General features: G+C 37.2%; 3 protein-coding genes and 1 long non-coding RNA gene across 5 annotated transcripts; 2 read left to right on the top strand and 2 right to left on the bottom strand.

Annotated features, from left to right (window-relative positions):
* The first annotated feature begins 1267 nt into the window (after positions 1 to 1267).
* LOC311289998 (uncharacterized protein) lies at positions 1268 to 6524 on the top strand. Of its 2 annotated transcripts, XM_084408284.1 has the most exons (5): positions 1268 to 1329; positions 1856 to 1944; positions 2066 to 2153; positions 2348 to 2512; positions 6446 to 6524. In XM_084408284.1, the coding sequence occupies exons 2-5, from the start codon at positions 1895 to 1897 to the stop codon at positions 6491 to 6493; spliced, it is 351 nt and encodes a 116-aa protein (XP_084264410.1). In that variant the 5' UTR covers positions 1268 to 1329; positions 1856 to 1894; the 3' UTR covers positions 6494 to 6524. The 2 variants fall into 2 exon arrangements, with proteins under 2 accessions (XP_084264410.1, XP_084264409.1); XM_084408283.1 differs by lacking the exon at positions 1268 to 1329 and having other exon boundaries at positions 1829 to 1944.
* A 120-nt stretch (positions 6525 to 6644) lies between these two features.
* On the top strand, positions 6645 to 21885 carry LOC311289798 (uncharacterized protein; the record flags this gene model as incomplete). The annotated part of the gene is made up of 7 exons (XM_084408044.1): positions 6645 to 7196; positions 7365 to 7521; positions 12309 to 12413; positions 12751 to 12828; positions 12937 to 13217; positions 20347 to 20390; positions 21807 to 21885. The coding sequence occupies exons 1-7, from the start codon at positions 6993 to 6995 to the stop codon at positions 21883 to 21885; spliced, it is 948 nt and encodes a 315-aa protein (XP_084264170.1). The 5' UTR covers positions 6645 to 6992.
* Positions 15447 to 18543, bottom strand: LOC311289051 (uncharacterized protein; the record flags this gene model as incomplete). The annotated part of the gene is made up of 9 exons (XM_084406803.1): positions 15447 to 15937; positions 16112 to 16355; positions 16429 to 16593; positions 16743 to 16930; positions 17061 to 17165; positions 17243 to 17334; positions 17406 to 17615; positions 17843 to 18128; positions 18235 to 18543. The coding sequence occupies 9 exons, from the start codon at positions 18541 to 18543 to the stop codon at positions 15917 to 15919; spliced, it is 1620 nt and encodes a 539-aa protein (XP_084262929.1). The 3' UTR covers positions 15447 to 15916.
* LOC311289975 lies at positions 18722 to 19298 on the bottom strand. Its single transcript, XR_014627256.1, has 4 exons — positions 19231 to 19298; positions 19000 to 19068; positions 18861 to 18929; positions 18722 to 18756 (listed from the first exon to the last, which is right to left on the bottom strand). It is a non-coding gene; the product is annotated as an uncharacterized lncRNA (long non-coding RNA).
* Positions 21886 to 23931: the final 2046 nt, after the last annotated feature.

Here is a 23931-nt window from a genome sequence, read left to right on the forward strand (position 1 = left end):
AGTATATAAAAGTATATGTTTAAGTGTACTATAAGTGTAACAGTAGTAAACTTTAAGTGCACAACTAGTTCATGATTACGTTTCTCATTTGCACTGCAAGTGAACTTATGGGTAATACTAGTAGTTTACTATTTTAATACTTGTAGCAAATTTTTTGTTTATGTAAGTACACTTTGAAGTATACTTTCAGCAAACTACTAGTTTAGTAGTTTTATACTACAAGTTTTCTTTAAGTGAACTTAACATTATACTTGTAGTTTACTAATTATATATTCTTTTTGCTCTTTTAGTGTACTCTCAGTAAACTACTAGTTTAGTAGTTTTATACTGCAAGTATACTTGCAAGTTTTCTTTTAGTGTACTCTCAGGAAACTACTAGTTTAGTACAAGTTTTCTTTAAGTGAACTTAACATTATACTTATAGTTTACTATTTATATGTTATTTTTGCTCTTGCAGTAGGCCTAGTCTATTTTTTATACTTAAAAAAGGATGCATGAAGAAACGTTTTTAAAATTAAAGTACAGTTAAAGGTATTTTTCATCAACACTTGAATGTTGGCAAGTTTCATAAAGAAAGGCAACATTTTAAACAAAAATGTTGAGATAATCAAATTTTTGTCAAAGACAAATTCATCCTTGATCAGATTGAGAACGATGATCAAAACACAGATCGAGTAGATCGAGTCCAACACCCCCAAAGCTTCACAGTCGTTTTCTCTTCATGGGTTACGCTTCATTTCATTTGGAAACATTAAGCAGTTTTGATTTACAAGCTGTTTAATGTTTGATGATCACGTTATTTTACATTTGAGTGAGCAATCTTCTATCACTTGTTTCAGCTTCTACTTCTGTGTTTTGATCCGGAGATTCTGTACTAGAAGATGTCATATAGCGCCCCCTACAGTGTAACAGTGAAAACATGGATAGCTGGAAAATTCAGTCAATGGTGGGGAAAGAGTAAAGAAGAATTAAAGTAAATTCCTAAGTACACTACCAGTGGACTAGCCTAAAAAAAAAAATCAAATACACATTATTAGAAACATATCTGTTTTATATCAATATTTTAATCAATATTTTCAAACAATGTAAGTTTCATAAGACTATGGCTGAATCCCAATTCTCTGTCTTACCCCTTCCCCTTACCCCTTCCCCTTAGTTTTGCACGTTCACGTGAGAGTAAGGGCTATCCCAATTCTCATTTTGATCTAGGGGTAGGGCTAAGGGGAAGGGGTAGAATTTTCGCAAGCTTACTTGAAGCCAAGGGGTACCCAGAATGCACTGCGCAATCGGCAACAATGGCGGGCACACCACCAAGAGAGTCCCATAAATGTAAGTATTTTCGGCTTAAATGATTGATTGAAAAATTATGACAGTCTTGTTTTGTGCTCTACGCAGTCATGTTCATATGTATTTGCAACCATGTTGTTAACTGAAACGTTTTTAAACGTTTTTAAAAATCGCTAGTCTGCTACGCTAGGCTATGCTAACGATACATCGCTGGTTTGCACAATCAGTACCGCATTTCTCTGACTAATGTCCGGGATTCGGCTTTTGTTTTCTACAGTCGCCATTCATTATGTGTAACGTTTCATTATTTGACACTGACACGTATGTGCCAGCTTTGCAGGTCATGTATTCAGCTTCAAACGGATCCCGACTGATACGAAAACTCAGGAATTTAAGCAATACTAAAACGCACATAAACCGATCACTTGTTTAGCGTTCATGCACGTTAAACACTACATTCAGATTCACCGATTTTAATGAATTCAGTGTGATTGAAACAACACCTTGTGCATAAACATGATGAATAGCGACGGCAGACTTCTAAAGTTTACTGTCCTGTATCACACAGGGACGCCGGAGGAAACCCGGCAGCTGATCCACTTTCGGGATGAAAACGAACTTATTAAAATCAAAATATGCTGCAAAGCAACTATGGGAGTGAGTAATGCGTTCATGTTGTAGTAATACATTATTGTATTGGTATTGTAGGTTATTATTGTAATAATTTGTAATTAATTCCTGTTCATGCACCTGTACATTGTTGTTGGTTATGATACAGGACACTGATGAAAGAAATGGGGTTGGAGGGAAGGGTTTCTGGCCAACAGGCATCAAAGAAGTGGGAAAATCTTAAGCAAAGATACAAGGTATGTGATGTTCTGTTAAAGAAAAAAACAAACATACATCTTCAATCAATGCAAGGCAATGAATGCATACTTGCTGCAGTCATTATTGTTAATCAAACAAGAAAAGACGAAGATAAAATCACTCAATACTCTATTTAAATAAAGCCCTAGTTGTAGGCATTATTTAATTGTGTGTGTGTTGTGTGTCTTTCCAGGAACTAAGAACTCCCAAAACAGGGTCGGGAACAGAAAGGGGGGAAGTGACTGCTGCAACCTGGCAATATTATGAAGATATGCATGAGGTGTTGGGTGCCAGGCCCTCACTCGACCCTCCTGTGGTGGTGGCATCCTTTTATGAGGATCCCACTACAATCCTCATGGTATGTATGCAGCACATTTTGTGGTCTGGAATTGCAGAATGTTAACATGTTCTTATTGTAATGCTCCTGTATAGGGCTGGGTAAAAATTGATTCTCATTTTTTCGAACCAATATCGATTCTTAAATCCCAACAATCGATTAGTCATCCTGTTTTCAGTTGATGAATGAATTGTTCATTGTAGTGCATCCCATCCAATAAATCACAATATTATTTGTGCTTTGTTACTATTGATATGAAACAATCTCAGCCCTTTAATGTTCATCAATATTTAATGCATGTTTGAATATAACTGGCAAGTTTTTATGACAGCCACCATTTAAATATATTCTGTATAACTTTATTATTATAAAAATAAGTGTGCTTTTAAAGTAGGCTAGGCTAGAACTGACTCCCATAGTTTACAGCATTAGTTAAGAGATGTTTAAATTGAGATAATTTGTCATGTATTCTACCTGATATCCAAAATAATCAATGGCGAATCAAAATCTATCCAAATTGCAAGCTTTTGAATCGCAATCGAATCGTGAAATATGTCAATACCCAGCCCTAATATATATACATACATTTATTACATGGCTTGGTTGAATTCCAATGTATAATGCGGCCTGTTATTTCTTGATAACAGTATCTTGTTATTTTGATATTTTCTTTAGCGGAAGCAATACAATCGTTTTAAATCAATAAACTTCTTTTTAAATCAATATTTTGTGTCAGATTATTGATTTATTTTGTAATAAGCAGGATAATGTATAGCAAGGCGGATAACAACCCCTTCAGGCTGATTCCCGTTATATATATATATATATATATATATATATATATATATATATTTATTATAACACAATTTTCACATGACATGTTGTCTTTGGAGACGAAGAGTTTGACCTGCCCTCCCGAAAAGCATATCTGCTCCCTAGTTCAGTTTGCCGACATATGCATTGCTCTCAGCGAGCGCAGGTTGTTTTCTGCCCATAAAATTTCTTAAATTTGGAGGTCTGCCTCACGTACTATTTAGGAGATTGTTGAGCCCTCATCCCCAGCCAGCACCTCTGCAGCCAACAGTTCAGAACCCTCTACCTCTGCCATGGCAAGCCCCTCAACTCCCTCACCCCAAAAAAAAAAAAAAAAAAAAATCCCATCCTGGATTTCCTCACTGAGGAATCCAAAAAAGAGCAGAGGCGCCATGAGGAGAGTGAGGCAAACACAGAGAGGTTCTTGGTCCTGTTTGAAAAGATGGTGGATAAGCTGTAGTTTTTTTATGTTTTTTTATGCTTACTTTATTGGTTCTGCAATATGATATATTTTTATTTGACGTTTTTGCCTGTTATGTTTACTTTATTGGTTCTGTAATAAAATATATTTGTATCAATTTTTTTTGCCTGTTATGTTTACTTTATTGGGCAATAAAGACAGATTTTTGTTAACAAAGAAAGTGTTTCTGAACATCAGTGACATTCAAAACAGTGATAACTGAAACAGATATACAAAACACCATGCAGTGTGTATAAAAAATATTTATTGCAAACAGACAAAATTACACAGATCAGAACATCATATCCAACACCAAAGTGAACAAAAGTATAAAATATATAAATGCATCAACCCTATCTCACGGTGAATTCGTACTAATTCGCACGATTTAACCAAGTGGCTAAATCGTACGAAATCATACGAGCTGGCTCGTACGAAATCGTACGATTTTGTTCATCGCATTTAATACACCCCTGTGTAACAGCGAATTCGTGCTAAATCGCACGAATGTATTAAATCGTACTTTATCATACGATTTTGATCATCGCATTCAAGAAGCGTGACATTCTCGTTCTCACAACATCGCGTTATTTATCAACAGTTTACGCACGCGGCGGCACGCCACATCTCGGTGAGTAGGCTATACCAGACGGTGTTTCGATATAAAGTTCATTATATGTGCTTTATTAATCCATATCGGCTTCTAAATGTTCTCTGAATTGTATTGGAGCATGGCTCGTGCGAAATCGTACGATTGGTTCATCGCATTAACACATCCCAGTGTATCAGCGAATTCGTGCTAAATCATACGAATTGTTTAAATCGTACTATATCATACGATTTTGTTCATCGCATTCAAGCGTGACCCAATTCTCGTTCGCACGATCGCGTTATTTATCAGCAGTTTACGCAGGCCGCACGCCACATCTCGGTGAGTATACCAGACGGTGTTTCGATATAAAGTTCATTATATGTGCTTTATTAATCCATATCGGCTTCTAAATGTTCTCTGAATTGTATTGGAGCTGGCTCGTGCGAAATCGTACGATTGGTTCATCGCATTAACACATCCCAGTGTATCAGCGAATTCGTGCTAAATCATACGAATTGTTTAAATCGTACTATATCATACGATTTTGTTCATCGCATTCAAGCGTGACCCAATTCTCGTTCGCACGATCGCGTTATTTATCAGCAGTTTACACAGGCCGCACGCCACATCTCGGTGAGTATACCAGACGGTGTTTCGATATAAAGTTCATTATATGTGCTTTATTAATCCATATCGGCTTCTAAATGTTCTCTGAATTGTATTGGAGCTGGCTCGTGCGAAATCGTACGATTGGTTCATCGCATTAACACATCCCAGTGTATCAGCGAATTCGTGCTAAATCATACGAATTGTTTAAATCGTACTATATCATACGATTTTGTTCATCGCATTCAAGAAGCGTGACCCAATTCTCGTTCGCACAAACATCGCGTTATTTATCAGCAGCTTACGCATACGCACGCGGCACGCCACATATCTCGGTGAGTATATACCAGGCGGTGTCTTTTTGTTCGATATAAAGTTCATTATATGTGCTTTATTAATCCATATCGGCTTCTAAATGTTCTCTGAATTGTATTGGAGCATGGCTCGTGCGAAATCGTACGATTGGTTCATCGCATTAACACATCCCAGTGTATCAGCGAATTCGTGCTAAATCATACGAATTGTTTAAATCGTACTATATCATACGATTTTGTTCATCGCATTCAAGAAGCGTGACCCAATTCTCGTTCGCACAAACATCGCGTTATTTATCAGCAGCTTACGCATACGCACGCGGCACGCCACATATCTCGGTGAGTATATACCAGGCGGTGTCTTTTTGTTCGATATAAAGTTCATTATATGTGCTTTATTAATCCAGATCGGCTTCTGAATGTTCTCTGAATTGTATTGGTCATCAATATTACATTATTTTTGTTCAAAATAAGTTCAACCCACCCAACACATTATCAATTAGCGGGTGACTGCTAGCAGCATTAACTTAACGTGACAGATCTTCGATCATTTTTATTAATATTTTTTTGGAATTAATGGAAGTAGTAACTACCACTGTACTTCCACTGTGGTATTTGTGTTTGGTACACAAATCCTACCATGTTTTTACCGCAGTTAGCCTACTTCTACTGTAACGTTACTATTTTGTAGTAACTTACTTACAGTAACGGCAAACGTTACTTTGCTTTTACCACAGCCTTGTTATACATAGTAAAAACAGTTACAACAACACTTACCATGCTTTTAATACATTTGATGTACAATTCAGAAATCTTGAAACTTTCAGATCCTTCTTTTTTTATCAGTTTTATTTTATTGGGGATATTCTGGGGATATCTAATTTGATTTTATCAATAAATTCCACTAGAAACAAACCTTGTTGTATTATTTTAATTTAATACTGTGAAGCTGCTTTGATACAATCTGTATTGTGAAAAGCGCTATACAAATATACTTGACTTGACTTGACTTATTGCCATATTATTTATTTATTTTAATATAGTCTTATGATTGTGGGGGGATCTCGGGATTTGTTGTAAATAGTTATACACACAAAATGTTTAATAAATAAAGATTCAGAAAATAATATCCTAAAGTTGTAACACTTTTTTTTTTTTTTGTCTTGCAGTTTCTTCACATACATCTCTTACTCCATCTACACGCGCTCTACATTTAAACCAACGGCTCTTTTAAGAGCCATCACTTGCTCTCTCTCTCGCACACACTCTCTCTCGCTCTCACACACTCTCTCGCTCTCACACACTCTCACTCTTCTCTCTCTCTCGCTTTCACACACACACACACACTCTCGTGCTCTCACACACTCTCTCTCGCTCACACACACTCTCTCGCTCTCACGCACTCTCTCTCTTGCTCTCACACACTCTCTCTCTCTCTCTCTCTCTCTCTCTCTCTCTCTTGCTCTCACACACTCTCTCTCTCTCTCTTGCTCTCACACACTCTCTCTCTCGCTCTCACACACACTCACCCACTCTCTCACACACACACTCTCTCTCGCTCTCACACACTCACCCCCCCCCCTCTCTCTCTCTCTCTCTCTCTCTCTCTCTCTCGTGCACACACACACACACACACACTCTCTCTCTTACACACATATACTCACCCTCTCTCACTCTCTCTCTTTTGTACACATTCGCTCTCTTTCTCTCACACACATGGCACCTGGATCCACAACACGCCAGTGTAGTGCTTGCTACAAAGAAATCGGCAGTGCCTCCAAAACCTGCAAATACTGTGGAATAAACATTATTCAAAAGAAAAACTTGAAAGCCCAAAAAGAAAAATTTGATGATCAGTGGGCAGCCAAATTGAAAAAACATGGCAATTCTCACAAAATTATGAACTGTGTGGACTTGCTTGTAAGTTTCATTTCAACATATGAATTTTTTTTTATTATTATTATTATAATTATGACTACAATTCAGCAAACAAAAAACTAATTTTTATTTGAGTAGATAGTGGATAAGAGCATAGTTTTTCATTTGACTGCGTACTCTTGCTTAAAACATTTTGTTCTCTCTTCTCAGCTTCATAAGTTGGAATTACTGGGCTTCTCACCAATGCTCTTTATTACAACACAGAGATGCCAGCATCGCTCCACAAAAGTGTTTGTTAAAAACATCAACGTTCAGAGCCATCCCTCAGTACCAGTCATGCAGAGACTTTATGAGGCTGTTGTAAGAGGTATGTATGTTTATTTGTATGTGTATTTACCAATTAAAAAGCTCTTCTTATTATAATGGTCTTTTTTCACAGACAGTGATGATGCATTTACACAGTTATTAACATGGTTAATCTTACAAAGTTTATATATATATATATATATATATATATATATATATATATATATATATATATATACATACATACATACATACATACATATACATACATGCAGATCAGGCATAACAGTATGACCACCTTCCTAGTATTGTGTTGGTCTATGGAGGCAGATTAGTCTCAAATATAATTCACGCAAAAAACATGATTCACAAATGCGTAGACAATTTCACATGCATGAAACCTAATTCACGTACACACAAAAAAAATCCACGTGCGTGAAAAAAATATATATTCACAAAAAGCAATTCACATGGGCAAAATATAATTATATATACTCATAAAATACATTTCACAAATGCAAAACACAATTCGTAGGTATACAACTGTGCACAAAATCCTTTGAATGTTTAAAATGTACGTGTATATCCTTTTATTTGAATGTGCAAATCGTCATTCACGTACGAATCGCCTTAGATATGTGTGTGTGTGTTTTTGAGACTTTCCTGGCAGCATAACACTCGTAACACAGAGCAGTCGTACTCTTTAGCCAATCAGATTTAAGCTTATCAATCGACCAATCAGTATCACGTGAGGGCGGGCCTACCTACATGTTACGTCATCAGCTTTCGACCAGTTCATGGCTGAGCAGAGGTAAGTGCAGTTAATCGTTCATTTCTGTGTTCAGAAGTTAGAGATCATCTGAAGCAATAGTTTATTAACTGCTGTTTAGTCCACATGTGAATATAAACATTTATTTTTAGTATTGATGGATTTCCATGTCCTGTCCACCACACATTCAACCTATGATAATGTATGTAATGACGTGCATATATAGGAGACATGTTTTGATCTGCATATATTATGTAGTTTTATTGTTTCAGATTTCCAAGACAGATGATGTATGAAGTTGCAGACAACCAGTACTGTGATCTTACCATTTCTACTGTAATTCTTTTAAAACAGTCATGTTGCAAGCCATCCATTTTGACAGTTGTTTCAACAAGAGGTTGAAAGTGATGCATTGTTACTGTATTCATTTGTCTCCTGCGGACTATATGTACACACTTTAGGAATAAAGCCTTGCTATGCATGCATTATTAAATGTTCTTGTAAGAATTAAAAGATTCAGACATAGTTCAATTTGATGTACACGTTTTATTAATTTGAAAGTTTCTGAATCCTTTGGGAATAAAATATATAAAATGACTTGATCATGATTAATGTTCCTGTTACATATGAAGATCATGAACTGACAGTCTAAACTGTGAAGCACAATATTCAGTACAGAGAAATATACGTCTCTTCAGGAGTTGTGAGATCCAGTCAGAGTGTACTTTGCTTCTAGAGTATATAAATATAAGTGCAATACATCATGTGAAAAGTTAACAAATGAATTGTGTTCAGTCCGGTCATCAGTAGACCTCTCTGTTAGGACATATAAGATTTTGTCCTGATATTTAAAGTACTAAAACCCTATAGTACAAGAGGTGCAGACAGAGGACGTGGGAAATTAACTGATGGTATTTGAATAGAGTTTACTGAGTAATCTTAGTCGCATAATCTTAATTGCCTCTCTATGATAAGTACCTTTGTCTCATCAGCATAAAATCAGATTTGCCTATTTTACTAGGCAAAGTAAAATTAATGCTTCACAATATTGTCCTGAGACCTTAAGATGACAATAAAAAACCTTATTTAAAAACCTTGAGATCACAATACAGCACAAAACAAGGAAATGCATGTTGAATATATTGCCAACACTCTACAATAAGGTACAATAACTTAGTTAACATTAGTTCATGTATTAAATAACCATGAGCAATACATTTGTTGCTGTGTTTGTTAATCTTTATTAACGTTAGTTAAAAATACAGCTGTTCATTGTTAGTTTACAGTGCATTTACTAATGTTAACAAGATTTTAATCAAGTATTAGTAAATGTTAACATTAACAAAAAATAATAAAGGCTGTTCACGTGCAGTTCATTATTAGTTCATGTTAACTAATGAAACGTTTTAATAAAGTGTTACCAATTAAGACATAAATACAAAAAAAAAGTATAAAAGAGAATAAAGAAACAACATGAATTAAGATGTCCGTGACTGCTATCCAGATGTCACACCAAAGGTGAGTAATCCTGATAAAATGCAGGGAAACAAGTGTTAATAATAATTTAACATCATACACAAATGGCAAAAAACACTGGCTGCTCATTAAAATAGGTCTATTCACTATTTAAAGAACAATCTCGATGGGTATTGACCACAGATGATTGTTTTGCACTCATTAGCGTGATTGTAGCTGTGAGAGCTGTCTGTACCTTCAGCTAAAATACAACAAAACAAGCATCATTCTTCTTCATTTTTGACACGATATGGGACATCTGATTACAACAGCACTTGCTTACATCAGTTAATAGTTCTTAAAGTATTGCTTCAACTGATCTCAAACTTCTTTAACTTAAGTTAACACAGAAATGAACGATTAACTGCACTTACCTCTGCTTAGCCATGAACTGGTCGAAAGCTGATGACGTAACATGTAGGTAGGCCCGCCCTCACGTGATACTGATTGGTCGATTGATAAGCTTAAATCTGATTGGCTAAAGAGTACGACTGCTCTGTGTTACGAGTGTTATGCTGCCAGGAAAGTCTCAAAAACACACACACACATATCTAAGGCGATTCGTACGTGAATGACGATTTGCACATTCAAATGCAAGGATACACTCGTACATTTTAAACATTCAAAGGTTTTTGTGCACAGTTGTATACCTACGAATTGTGTTTTGCATTTGTGAAATGTATTTTTTTGAGTATATAATTTTATTTTGCGCATGTGAATTGCTTTTTGTGAATATATTTTTTTTTTCACGCACGTGAATTAGGTTTCATGCATGTGAAATTGTCTACGCATTTGTGAATCATGTTTTTTGCGTGAATTATATTTGAGACTAATCTGCTTCCATATTGGTCCCCCTTTTGCTGTTAAGTCAGCCATGACTCATCGAGGCATGGACTCCACTAGACCTCTGAGACCTCCCAGCAAAACATTACCCAAAGCATCACACTGCCTTTAGCTCAAATTGCAAAAGAAGTTAATGCTGGTTCTTATAGAAAGGTGTCAGAATGCACAGTGCATCACAGTTTGTTGCGTATGGGGCTGCATAGCCAGTCAGGATACCAGACGCAGACCAGTCAGGGTGCCCATGGTGACCCCTGTCCACCGCCGAAAGCACCAACAGTGGGCACGTGAGCATCAGAACTGGTCCACGGAGCAATGGAAGAAGGTGGTCTGGTCTGATGAATCACGTTTTCTTTTACATCACGTGGATGGCTGGGTGCGTGGAAACGCATGGCACCAGGATGCACTATGGGAAGAAGGCAAGCAAGGCAAGATGCTCACGTGCCCACTGTTTGCACTTTTTGCGGAGGACAGGGGTCACCATGGGCACCCTGACTGGTCTGCGGCTATGCAGCCCCATACACAACAAACTGCAATGCACTGTATTCTGACACCTTTCTATCAGAACCAGCATTAACTTCTTGAGCAATTTGAGCTACAGTAGCGCGTCTGTTGGATCATACGGGCCAGCTTTCGTTCCCCACGTGCATCAATGAGCCTTGGCCGCCCATGACCCTGTCACTGATTCACCTCCGTTCCTTCCTTGGACCACTGATAGATACTGACCACTGCAGACCCAGAACACCCAACAAGAGCTGCAGTTTTGGAGAAGCTCTGACTCAGTCGTCTAGCCAACACAATTTGGCCCTTGTCAAACTCACTTAAATCCTAACGCATGCCCATTTTTCCTGCTTCTAACAGATCAATGTTGAGGACAAAATATTCACTTGCTATATCCCACCCACTAACAGGTGCCAAGATGAAGAGATAATCAGTGTTATTCACTTAAGCTGTCAGTGATCATAATGTTATGCCTGATCGGTGTATATAAGCTGTAATATTTGTAATATTACTTTGGAATATATATATATTTTTTTAAAGTTAACACTGCTGTGTGAGTATTTATAATACAACGGCTGAGGGAGAGGTGGCAAATTAGCAAAGTCATAGAAATGCTTTCATGATAGATAGATATATTTATATAATTATATAATAAAATATATTTGTTGTAGTTTCCATTCACCAATATTGCAATTTACCCAACTATGGCGATTTGCGTTTCTGAGAACCCCATAAATGGGAAAAGGTTCCATAACTACTCATTTACTCTGACTTGTCCAGAAGTTTGTTGTTATATGATGTCACACTCAATATATTTTTGCAGAGTGCATGCAGTGGCATAATTACTGTCAGTCCAGATGTTTTATTTTTGTATTATTAAACAATATAACTTACTGTAAAAAAAATAATTTCTCATTATACATTAATTCAGGTTTATTTGTATAGCACTTTTCACAATACACATTTCAAATTATGTTGCAATTAGGAAATATTATTTTATCTGCCATGGGTGATTGTCAAAGTAATGTATGGCATATGGCAGGAATATTCAGCTATAGTATATTGCATGTTTTGTGGTTAGTAAACATTGTGTATTCAGTTAAGCCGACACCATGCTGAAGTTGCTTGAAACTATTAAATCACCACTAGGATAACAATCTTATAATGAATAGCGCTTTTATAATTTTCTAAGATGAATGTATTTTCTCCCTGGAACAACTCAGCCTCTACCGCCAACGATAACTCCTCTGTGATCGTGGACCCCGCCTCTATGTCAAACAACTCTACTTCTATGGCCGATGACTCCTCTGCAGCCACCAGCCCAGACTGTAAAACATTTTGTGATTTGTAATTGTAATAAATCAATATATAATATATTAATTATAAAAAATTTACCGTTTTTTTCTTAATGTTTTTATTCTAAACCTCTACAGTCAATGGCTCCACCTCTTCGTTTGTGGAGACCGTCTCTGTGGCCTCCACCTCAGCTTCCAACGACGACTCCTCTGTGATCGTGGACCCCGCCTCTATGTCAAACAACTCTACTTCTATGGCCGATGACTCTTCTGCAGCCACCTGCCCGGACTGTAAAACATTTTTTGATGTGAATCATAAAAAATGAACCCTTTTTTTCTAAAGAATGTTTTTTTTCCTAAACCTCTACAGTCAATGGCTCCACCTTTTCGTTTGTGGAGACCGTCTCTGTGGCCAATGACGACTCCTCTGCCGCCACCAGCCTGGACTGTAAACATTTTTGTAATATTTATAATTGTAATAAATTTAAATATAATAGGTTTAATTATAAATGAAACAGTATTTTTCTAAGAACGTTTTTTCCCTAAATCTCTACAGCCAACAATTCTGCCTCTGCTGCCAATGACTCTGCCTCCGCTGCCAATGAATCCGCCTCCGCTGCCAATGACTCCGCCTCCGCTGCCAATGACTCCGCCTCCGCTGCAATGACTCCGCCTCTGCTGCCAATGACTCCGCCTCCGCTGCCAATGACTCCGCCTCCGCCGCCAATGACTCCGCCTCTGCTGCCAATGACTCCGCCTCCGCTGCCAATGACTCCGCCTCTGCTGCCAATGTGTTCTACATGCCAAAGCAAAGGAAGCGTAGACAAACAAATAATGGTAATTATTTTTCCATCTTTATAATGCTGCTAATTGTTAAACTACACTCAGCCCATTTTTTTGTTTAAAGTTTTTTCAATGTTATTTGTTAGTTTATTATTATTATTATTATTATTTAATTCAGTTGCAATTACAGATGTGTATTGTTGCATTGCAGAATGCTCACACAACAGCCAGGATGTGTACCATGGAGAGGTTGTGAGGGAGAGAGTTAAGGAGGTTGGTCAGAATCAAAAAAGAAAAAAGCCACTTCATTACTATAGATTATTCCTCTTTAGAACCCTCAAAATAATTACAATATTACATGTCTTTTCCTAATGAAGCAGTTTCAGTAAATTATTGTAATTAGGAAAATCCCAATCCAGGATATTATCTGTATTTTTGTATTATTGTTAGGTAGACAAATATAAGTATCATAAATCAGTTCCTTTTATTCCTTATGCTGTATAGCCTGAAAATGGGCTTAAATTTGATTATATAACAGATATTGATAAATTGTTGTCTCTCTGTTCTTTAAAGGTGCATTGCGCAAAAGTCTGAGTTTTCGCAGAACTACGCCCCCTCTGGCGGCAAGCGAAACTGCAACCAGAGGTGTGCACGCTCACGGACCACACGCACACGCACGCTTGCACGAGCACGAGCTGGTCATAACCCAAGGAGCATCAGCCGCACAAATCTTTTGTTTACAATCATAATGTCTTCAGAGGTAATAAAGTTTTAAATCTGCAAGTAATTTAAAATATGTGAAAGGAAAGGCAATTGAGTAAATAACACACTTATGTGTGAGGGAAAAAATGGGGGTAGTAGAAAACTTCGTTTTTTATTTCCATCTATCTCCATGTTGAACTGTTATGTGTTTAATGTATCCACTTATGACTATTATTATGGAAACATGTTCATGAACAATATAAGTTATTACTTTGTAAAAGCTCAAAATAGTAATCATGATACCATACCATACACAGTCAGTCAACAAAGTACACCCAAATGTCTCAAGGTAATAAACAATCAAGTGGCACTATGACGTTACCATAAAAGCCAAACAGGCTAATCCGCCGAAGATTTGCGGGGGTTTAGCCTGTTTTATTGATCAGCTAAGTAGCATATTCCAATAGCAATACATCGTAATTAAGCAGTAATTTGCTCAAAATTTGTGTCTAAGTATCTAACTTATATATCAGCATTTTATATCACACTCAAGATACTTGAACTGTTTTACTCAAATAGCAAATCATTAAAGTACATGTAGTGCTGATTTATTTAGTAGATATTTTGCCAGAGACAATACACACTGATGAACATTTATGTAAAATGTGTCAATACTTTTCAACTGCTGTCCCTGGGCATTTGGCAAGGTCACAGTAGTTCATACATTTAGAAGACAAAAAAGGGTAACTATACACAACATGTAATTAGTTCACACACTACAAGGTAACATTTACAGGGAAATAGCTCAATGGTCCATGCAAAATAGTGCATGAGTCAGAAGTTATGCAGTTAAAATAAATTTAATTTGATTGTGATGAAGATGAATATACAGTTATTTGATTCAGTAAATAGTAACCCTGCTGTACAGTATGAGGAAAGTAAAGTAAATTCCCCTTTACCAATGTATTTCCCTTCCTGCAATGTTCAGAATAAAGCATTTATTTTATCACAATATCAAAATGGTTTATGTTTTCATTTAGAATACGAGCTCTGACCAATTTGATGTTCCTGTGGAGAGAAGCACTGAGGATAGCAGTGACAGCAGTGAAAGGGGCAGAGCACGAGGGAGAGCACGAGGGAGAGCAAGAGGGAGAGCAAGAGGGAGACCAAGGGGGACAGGCAGAACTACTAGTGCTAGTGCTAGTGGCAGTGGCAGGGGCAGGGGGGGAGGCCGGGGAAGGGGCAGAGGACAATCAAGATCTAGATTGATCAGTGAAGAGGACAGACAACATGTGGCTCAGCTGTCTGCAGCCAGGACAGCAGAATTGCAGGTTGGTCTCACGGTACACAATCCAATTACATACAACCACTCCAAATTTTACAATCAATGTCTGCTTCTGATTGCAGGTACAGTTACAACGACTGACACTTGAAGAGAGGGATGAAGTACTCCAGATGGTAGTCACTCGTTTACCTGGTGTCCTTTTTGACATCATGGACTATAGGCAGGCTACACCCAGACCAGCTCCACCTAACAGTGGTCCTCCTACTTGGTGCACCTGTCTCAACTGCATATTGATGCCTACTGACATCGAGAACAGATGTTGTAGACAGGATCCAGCTGGCTGTGTCAGCAGAAGTGCACATATGGAACTTTACATTTTGGATGAGGGCATCCTGCGGCTGGCTCGACAGACCTGGAACGACATCCTTGCGCTGGATGACAGCCAAGACCCTGGAGCGGACAATCGCGAGTATCGATACTCGGCCTACCGGCAATTCACAATCTGGCAACATGGCCGGCTCGGCTCAGGAAATCGGGTTGTCATTCCATCCTGCTGTGTGTCGAGAATACGAGAAAAATATCCTGACCCTTTTGGGAATTATGTTGGTTATAAAGAAGCACCATTCAGGCAATAAACAAGTAATGAGCACATCAGAAAATATGGCAACAAATTAGAGAAGAAAAGGCTTTATTGTAAATATATATTTTTTTTCATGTTGGCAAAAATAAAGAAATATGCAGTGCCTATGTTTGACTTTGAGTCTGTTCAGGGAGCTGATGGCATCTCCTAGAAAAATAAATCATGAAGTGGTATTAGAACTGTTAGAACAGTTTACTATGGAAAAGAAAATTGACACTGAAGCGGATGTGGCTAAAGGAATCAATGAAAATAGATATCTTGTATATATAAAAGAAAAAAACTATTTTCAATGTTCTACAATGTACATTTAACACAACATACCTGCCCTCTGTGGACTTGTGACTGCACCAGATCTGCTGTAGGAGGGGGCACAATGCCAGACAGTGGTCCCAGAAACCGAGGGTCATCTGGTCTGTAGCTTCGCTTTCTTGGGAGTCCTCTTGCAGACTGAAGTCGTAATCCTAGAATTTTGATCTGCAGGTCCGGGATGTAACTATAGTCTTTTGCCTCTTTCACAGTTTGTACCCTATAGCGCTGTGACTTCTTGCTGTACAGTCGTTTTTGCCTGCAGAACAAATTATATGACATTAGTTCTCTAAACATGCATTATATTGAAAAGTCATAAAGCAATCACTTACGACACTTGGCCTTTGTTGTTGACATGCACTGGTCGGCTGTTGTGGTGGTTGTAGTCCAACGCTGCAAGAAATGTCCTGGCTTCATAGGTTTCAAATGAAAAGGCAAACCGCTTGCCAGCATACATTAGTATGTGGTTTTGGAAGGATTCTAGTTGAGAAGTTGTCCTAGATAATATAATGAAATCAAATGACAATGGGTCATGGTCATGAATATTCATATTGAACAACCAAAAATTTTTATTATTACAGTTTATAGTAACATAATTTTTATTCAATTATTTTGATGCCCATACCTACAAAATAAACAATCTTACCGGAAGGTGAGAAACTTCTCAATATCCTTCAGCCATCTGCGGTTGAGCACAATTTGTGACAGAGCCATATGTGCTGTAGATCCAGGGGGTATGACCTCTCTTTCATCACCCAAAGGCCCATGGAGGCATCTGCCAAGGGCCCATTCATGTACTCCACTGACATGGTGGAGTACACCTCGCCACACACCCTAAAATACACAAATGTCTTTTACATAAACACCCCAGAACCTCTATAATGTAATAGTATAAGCAAAATTGACATCTATTACTACAGTACTTTACAATACTATTTCATACACTTTGAATGATCATACTCACCATAAACTCCTCTCTGTTACTTGCATGTTGACAAGCAAACCAAAAGTGGTTTACAATATCTTTTATCCATCCAAGTATTGGTTTTTGTCCCGACATCATCCCAGCCTGTTGAAAGAATTCAAATTTCAAAATCAAGTTTCATTACTGCATGCCACTCTCAGCATGAAAATCATGTCACTTACAACATGAAGTCTCTTAGTGAGATTCTTTGCAGCATGCCAGACATCAAGGGAATGTAAAACTCCCTTCTCCTTGTATCTCCCCTTTTCTGGATCTGTTATGAAACACAAACATTATATAAAAAAAGCCACCATCACCATCTCAAATACCAAAAAATATTCTTACGCATGAGGGCAGCAATCTGCACATGTGCGTCAGTCACTATTTCTTTGATGTTCAACTCCCTCAAAAGGACATCAAATGTTTTGATGAAGGCATCCTTCTCCATAGACGTGCTCTTCCTACCAACATGTCTTTTATCAACAGTGACAACGTTTATGATGTCTCGGGTGTCCAGCTCCATTGTAGTGTATGTGCAACACATGGCTGAGTGTCCTTATAGAAAAATAACGAACATATGTATGTACATACAATATATATATATATATATATATATATATATATATATATATATATATATATATATATATATATATATATACAAATCACATAAACCACTGAAATACCTGGGGAGTCCATTCGTCCGTCAGCTAAATACAAATACAGATGCATGTTAGCTATTTGAGAATTTGCAAATATGGTACAACCAATTTATTACTTACCAAGGGCAACCAAACTGTCTTTAGTCTGTAATCGGTTGATAATGGCACCCCTCTTCTCTGTCCAAAACTCCCTTACAGCTGGTATGCAGTAGAAATGCTGTATCCCATAGTGTGTTGAAGATGTCACCATTTTGATGTTCATAAATTTGAAGAGTAGGGCAATCTTGGAGTAATTATTCCCAGACAATAGCACATTTGATGCAAGCATAAAGTCCCCTCCTTGCATCCCATGTTTGAGCAAAGGCTGGCTGTTCCAGATCCACAACTTGTGTCCGTGTGGGCAAAACTAGGCAGATAAAGAATAAGTATCACAAATGCACCTAAATTGTATTCCATTTTATACTGTTGTTCATTACTTTTTATAAAACATTGAATAGGCATTTAGTACTCACCCACTCCAATATAACTGCAGTGCCTCGCACACGCGACTGGACAGTGAAAGGAGGACGGCCATCACACTCCACTCCTGTGATGTGGTTACTGTAGTTGCATTTGGTAATAGGCAGCTGAAGAAAAGTGGCCATTTGCATTAGGTTTTTGGTGTATGTAATACAGGCCTGCTGGTTAATTAGGTCACTCTCAGCAACCACACGCAGAAGGCTTGGAAAGGTGGAGATGCCTGATACTGAATCCCCTGCATCTTCTTCAAGGTCTACTTCAGGTGTCTCATCCACTGGCTCATCCCGGTCACAAATATCCATGACAGCTTCTTCTAGCCCAATGATGGGTAGGTCATCCAATTGATTCTGCATAGGAACACTGGTGCTGTGCAACAAAAAAATATGCATTTTATTCATACCTTTACCAGAAAAAGACTGTAGGACTTGCATTACGACATAACATACCACAAAGATATAGGGGGGACATAATCAGAGTCATATGGGTCTGTGTCCAGTTCTTGCTCAAACTCTATCCTGTACAAAAGAAAAAATACAGTATTTTAGCCAACAATATTTGAAAAAAATAAACTGATGACCCCAAACAAAGTAAAGATTAGAAGAGATTATTTGAAACTTACACACTATTTTCCAGACTGTTGACTTCCTGGTCATCTACGGAGATATCCTGCAGCTCGATAGACTTGACACTACAGAAAAACACAGCAAAAAAATAATACAAAGGTAAAGCACAACACATTTCAAAAGAAATGTGCTTACCTTTCTTCCAATAGCTCCAAACCTTCATCTTCTCTCAAAGGATGTACTCCTGCAACCAGGAAGTCATCCCTGTTGACATAATATTATTATTATCCAGTAGTCAAAATGGTTTGTCACATATTCTAAATAAATGTATCTAATAGAACACTACCCATTATATAATTTAATTCAACATCAGAAGGAGCAAGGGACATGTTTCATTTCTAAAATAGTCTCTGGAAGCAAAGATACCTATCAGACTCTCCGGCCGTGACTGAACTTGGTGGATGTGGTATTCCCAATATATTTGCAGTACTAGTAGATGCCTGATGAGGTGTGGATGTAGATGGTAATACTACAGTCTTCTCATAGCTGAAAACAAGAAAGCCATTGTTACCATACAGAATACAATGAGTACATGTAAATATAAAATTGATTATTACGTCAAAGTAATAAATAAAATAGGATTAAATCAGGGCTAAACCAGGTCCAGACCCAGTAAAAAGTTAGCCTCTCAAGAAACGTATTGATTTACAAAGAGTAGAATACATTGTTGCCCCCACATACCTCATATAAACTACATACAAAATGTAACACATTCCCGGGAACAATTTACTATTTTTCCAGAAATAGAATATATATTATTCATTGTTGGTCAAGGACATGAGCAACATAGCATATTAGCAAAGGACACAAGGCTACCGGTAGCAGCTAGGCCATACACAGTTTCTGAACCTGATCACTGACAATGGTAAGTTAGTAAAACCTATTCCGATTGTACATTTATCTAGCTTACGCTAAAGCATTACACATTTTATGGATCGTCATTTATTGTCATTATTGGCCGTATCAGACATTAGAGAATGGGATATATCTTACCTTTTTATCAAGAAAAAAGCCAACTGAGGATCCCGTTTGAGCCCTAGAGCAGACCGGAGATCTCTCCATTTGTTGAAAGCCTTCCCTAAGTTTACTCTCGTCTTACCCCGACGCCTGTCTGACTCCAATTTGGACCTTTTAGTTGCACTAGACAAAAGTTTTCGTTTTTTTATCTTACGTGGAGTTTGCGTTGGTGTTTGAAATGAACTACAAGCCGGTCTCTTAGAATCCATTTTCTACGGAGAATGGCGGCGTCGGCGCATACACAAACCTGCCAGACATATGAGCGTGCCGTGAACGCGCATGACGTCACGCCCAGTCTCAGATTCCGGCCCGAATCCCTCTTATTTATTTTACTGTACAGGATTATAGAGGCAATCGCAGTGATCAGAGAAGGGCTCATTCAGCCCATCAGGCAATTGTTTAAGCATGTATGGGTTAGAAAACGGGTATTTTTAACATGAAAAGTTGCGCAATGCACCTTTAAAGGGAAGAAAAGAATTTCTTTTCCGATGGCAGCCTTGCGCATCCTGGTTAGTATACACATATTTTTAGTAGCTTAATTTAAAGGAATAGTTCACCTCAAAATGAAAATTGTGTCATCATTTACTCACCCTTAAGTTGTTTCAAACCTGTATGAATTTCTTTCTTCTGCTGAACACAAAGAAAGATATTTTGAAGAACATTCTTCAAAATATCTTTCTTTATGTTCAGCAGAAGAAAGAATACAGGTATGAAACAACTTGATGGTGAGTAAATGATGACACAATTTTCATTTTGAGGTTAACTATTCCTTTAATAATTAAAAACTTTATTATTCATCTAAGAAACTCCCCTTTCATGATCCTTAGGGTAATTTTGATCTAAAGGTTTATCACTTTCTCTCTTTAAAAAATAAATCTTTTGTAAATAATGAGAAGTATATTTTCTTTTTTTGTTTAGTTTTACAAATGGAAAACAATTATTCAGAAAACTCAGTTTTTTAAACTGCTTCTTTAAACTGCTTCCATAAACTAAAATGCTTCTTTCATCTGATTGGTCAAACAGCTTTATTTTCACTAAGAGTAGTTATGGCCCTGCTAGTATGCTTACAATTTAATAAAATATTGTAGTGGACTACCAATCACTGTTAAATACATATCACGAAAAATGCACACCAGATATATGTCGCTATGCTGACAGAGTTTTGTATATTGTTTTGTATTATTTTTATAGTTAATAACATTGACTTTTATCCAATGTCAAGGAACTATTTTCATTGCATTTATCAGTGGAAACACATTGAACATTGAACTACTTAAATCATAACATGTTACAAAATATAAAACTAGCCTACTACATACTACTGTAGCCTCTTGCTTGCGATGTCTCGTGCATCATACTTGAAGGCAATGCTTGGCAAGTCACAGCAGCACTATGTGCCCGGCAACATATTCCTTTTTTTTCTAAAAAAGTGTAGTTAACAGCAAGTGGTGGTTCACAACAATATTGTCAAGTGTAAACACATTGGCACTGACTTGTTCTGAACTTCGTAATTGAGTTTTCATAATTGATTCTGCTATTTTGATGTTATTCACTGTGAAGATGCTTTGAAACAATCTGTATTGTATAAAGTGCTACACAAATAAAGATGACTTGACTTGGCAGTACCGTACCATCTCCCATTTGCCCGAGATAATTCATGCTGTAGAGAATATGGGGCAGTTTGACCAATAAGATAAGAGTAATTATGTCTCCTACATGTCAAGTCTTAAACCAATATGTATAAAAAAAGAAAAACTGAGAAATTAAGCCAAATTGTAATTTTCCCATTGTAAAAAACAATTTCTCATTGTTACTTCCCAAATAGGAAAATATAAGGGTGAAGCATACACAGACTGTGTGGACACACCTTTTGTCAAAGGGTTATTTGATAATATCACTTCTGTCTTTTTTTTTTTTCTCCATAGTGGCAAGAAGTGGAGGAGCAGTGCTGAAGTGCCAACTAGTCTCTCCCTATGGAGGATCCCTTTCCCACTCTACAGATAACGCGTCGTCGGGAAAACTCAATTTGCGTATCTACCCCGAATTGATAAAATAAAATAAAATTCTGAATCAAAACTATAAGGAAACACCAGTAATTTGTTTAGGTTTGGTTTGCAGGGAATTCCAAACCTGCACACATATATTCAAACGCACATAACTATAGAACCCGTTCTTAATGCGCATCTGAACGCCATCAGCGTTTCTCACAGGTTCGCGTTTAGAGTCTGTGTAGAGAGAATGGTGTCGTCTTGGCGGCCCCTAATTTAAAAACAAATGATCGTTGCGACGGAAGCGAATCAATCAAAACTAACTTTAGCCGGAAAATAACTTTATTAAAGAACCGCTATAAAGCCAAAACAATCTTACGTTAAATTATACATTTATCTCTGTAAAGCTGCTTTGAGACAATCTACATTGTTAAAAGCGCTATATAAATGAAAATGACTTGACTTGACTTGAGTACCTGGGTCTCCGAGGAAGCTATGCAGTAGTTACTGTAGGGCAATACTGTCTGTTTAAATTCATACATAAGTATGACTATACATATAAAGAAATAAAGTATGTGTACTAATTGTTTGCATTATTTAAACAACTTGTGTATCATAAAGTGTATCCTACAATAAAGTTATGTTTGTGGAGTGTAGTGTGGTGAATATTGTGAATTGAAGTATAAAACCATACATACATTTCTTGATTGATTTCTTAAAAAAAAATATTTTTTTTTTACTTGAGACATTTTTTTATAGTCATAATGACAATTGGGACAATAATGCACCAACATTTTATAGCAAATATGGTGTGGCAAATATGCTAAGTTTCAGTTTCATGAATGGAAGGTGCTTAAAATTACACTTTTGGCACAACTAGAATAATCAACACACATTTTACTTTGATGTCCAGCAAATGATGAAGATGGAGAGTTGACATTTTATAAACTAGGTCTTTGAAATCAGTTCATAATTGCTGAATTTGACACATCAGTTATTGAAATGAATTTAGCTGAATAATGAAACTTTTATTGTTAGAGCTGATTTACATGACATTTTAAATTTGTCTCATATTTGAACTGAATCATTCTGTTATTTTTGCAGTATTGTTAGTTTATTACTGCGAGAGTGACTGCTTTGAAACAGTAAAATACTCAATTTCAGCATACTTCTCATATATCTTACAGAGGTTTGTCCAATTAACATATATTTGAAAATAATTTCTTTATAAAGGATATAGTTTATTTAATTGAATCCCAACAAATTCTAAACTACCTTACCCAAGGGCTTGGTCACTCTACCGTGAACGTGTAGAACGTATCACTGTACCGTGAACGTGATTTCACCAAGTACCACATGTTCCTGGATCAACATCTTTGTTGATCCTGGAACAACTTTCCAATCAACCAATCAGATTTGAGGAACAAGTTTACAGTTTTATGTCAAGTTTAGGCTTAAAACCAGGGTGAGGTGCTTCAACATCAGTGTTATTCGCCTGTCATTTCCCTCAGATTTTAGGGAAAAGTTTGGGTAGGGTTAGGTTTAGGGGTAGGAATAGGGTTAGGACTAAATTTTGGGGCAGGAATGTTAATCCAGGATCAACAAAATATGTTAGAGATAAAATATGGGAGAGATAGGTTAGATAGGTTACCCCTAAAACCCCAATATTTAAACCAAATCTATGCCCTTGATAATATTGATGTAATAATAACAGCAAATGTATTTAGGAACACGAAGCACTTCTTAAAAGGGGATGATAGACAATACAACCAGAGAGAGTCATGCCGGTGCTGGGCAGCCAATTGCTAACCCTAACCCTAACCCTAACCCTAACTCAGTTTAACAGGGCTGCCACACTTCCTTATCCATATATGATCATTATTGATAGGATCATGCACACACTTAAACAGTCCTGCAACTGCAAGGGATGTCCATATATGGAAACCAGTAAGACAATGGAGGGCTGATGGCACATGGTTTACATGCTCTGAAAAAAAAACAAAAAAACCCACAAGATTCTGCATAGGAACAAATGTAACCGAGATCCTATTTATACACCACT

This window comes from Rutilus rutilus (genome assembly GCF_951802725.1).
Source record: "Rutilus rutilus genome assembly, chromosome: 4".
Taxonomy (NCBI): domain Eukaryota; kingdom Metazoa; phylum Chordata; class Actinopteri; order Cypriniformes; family Leuciscidae; genus Rutilus; species Rutilus rutilus.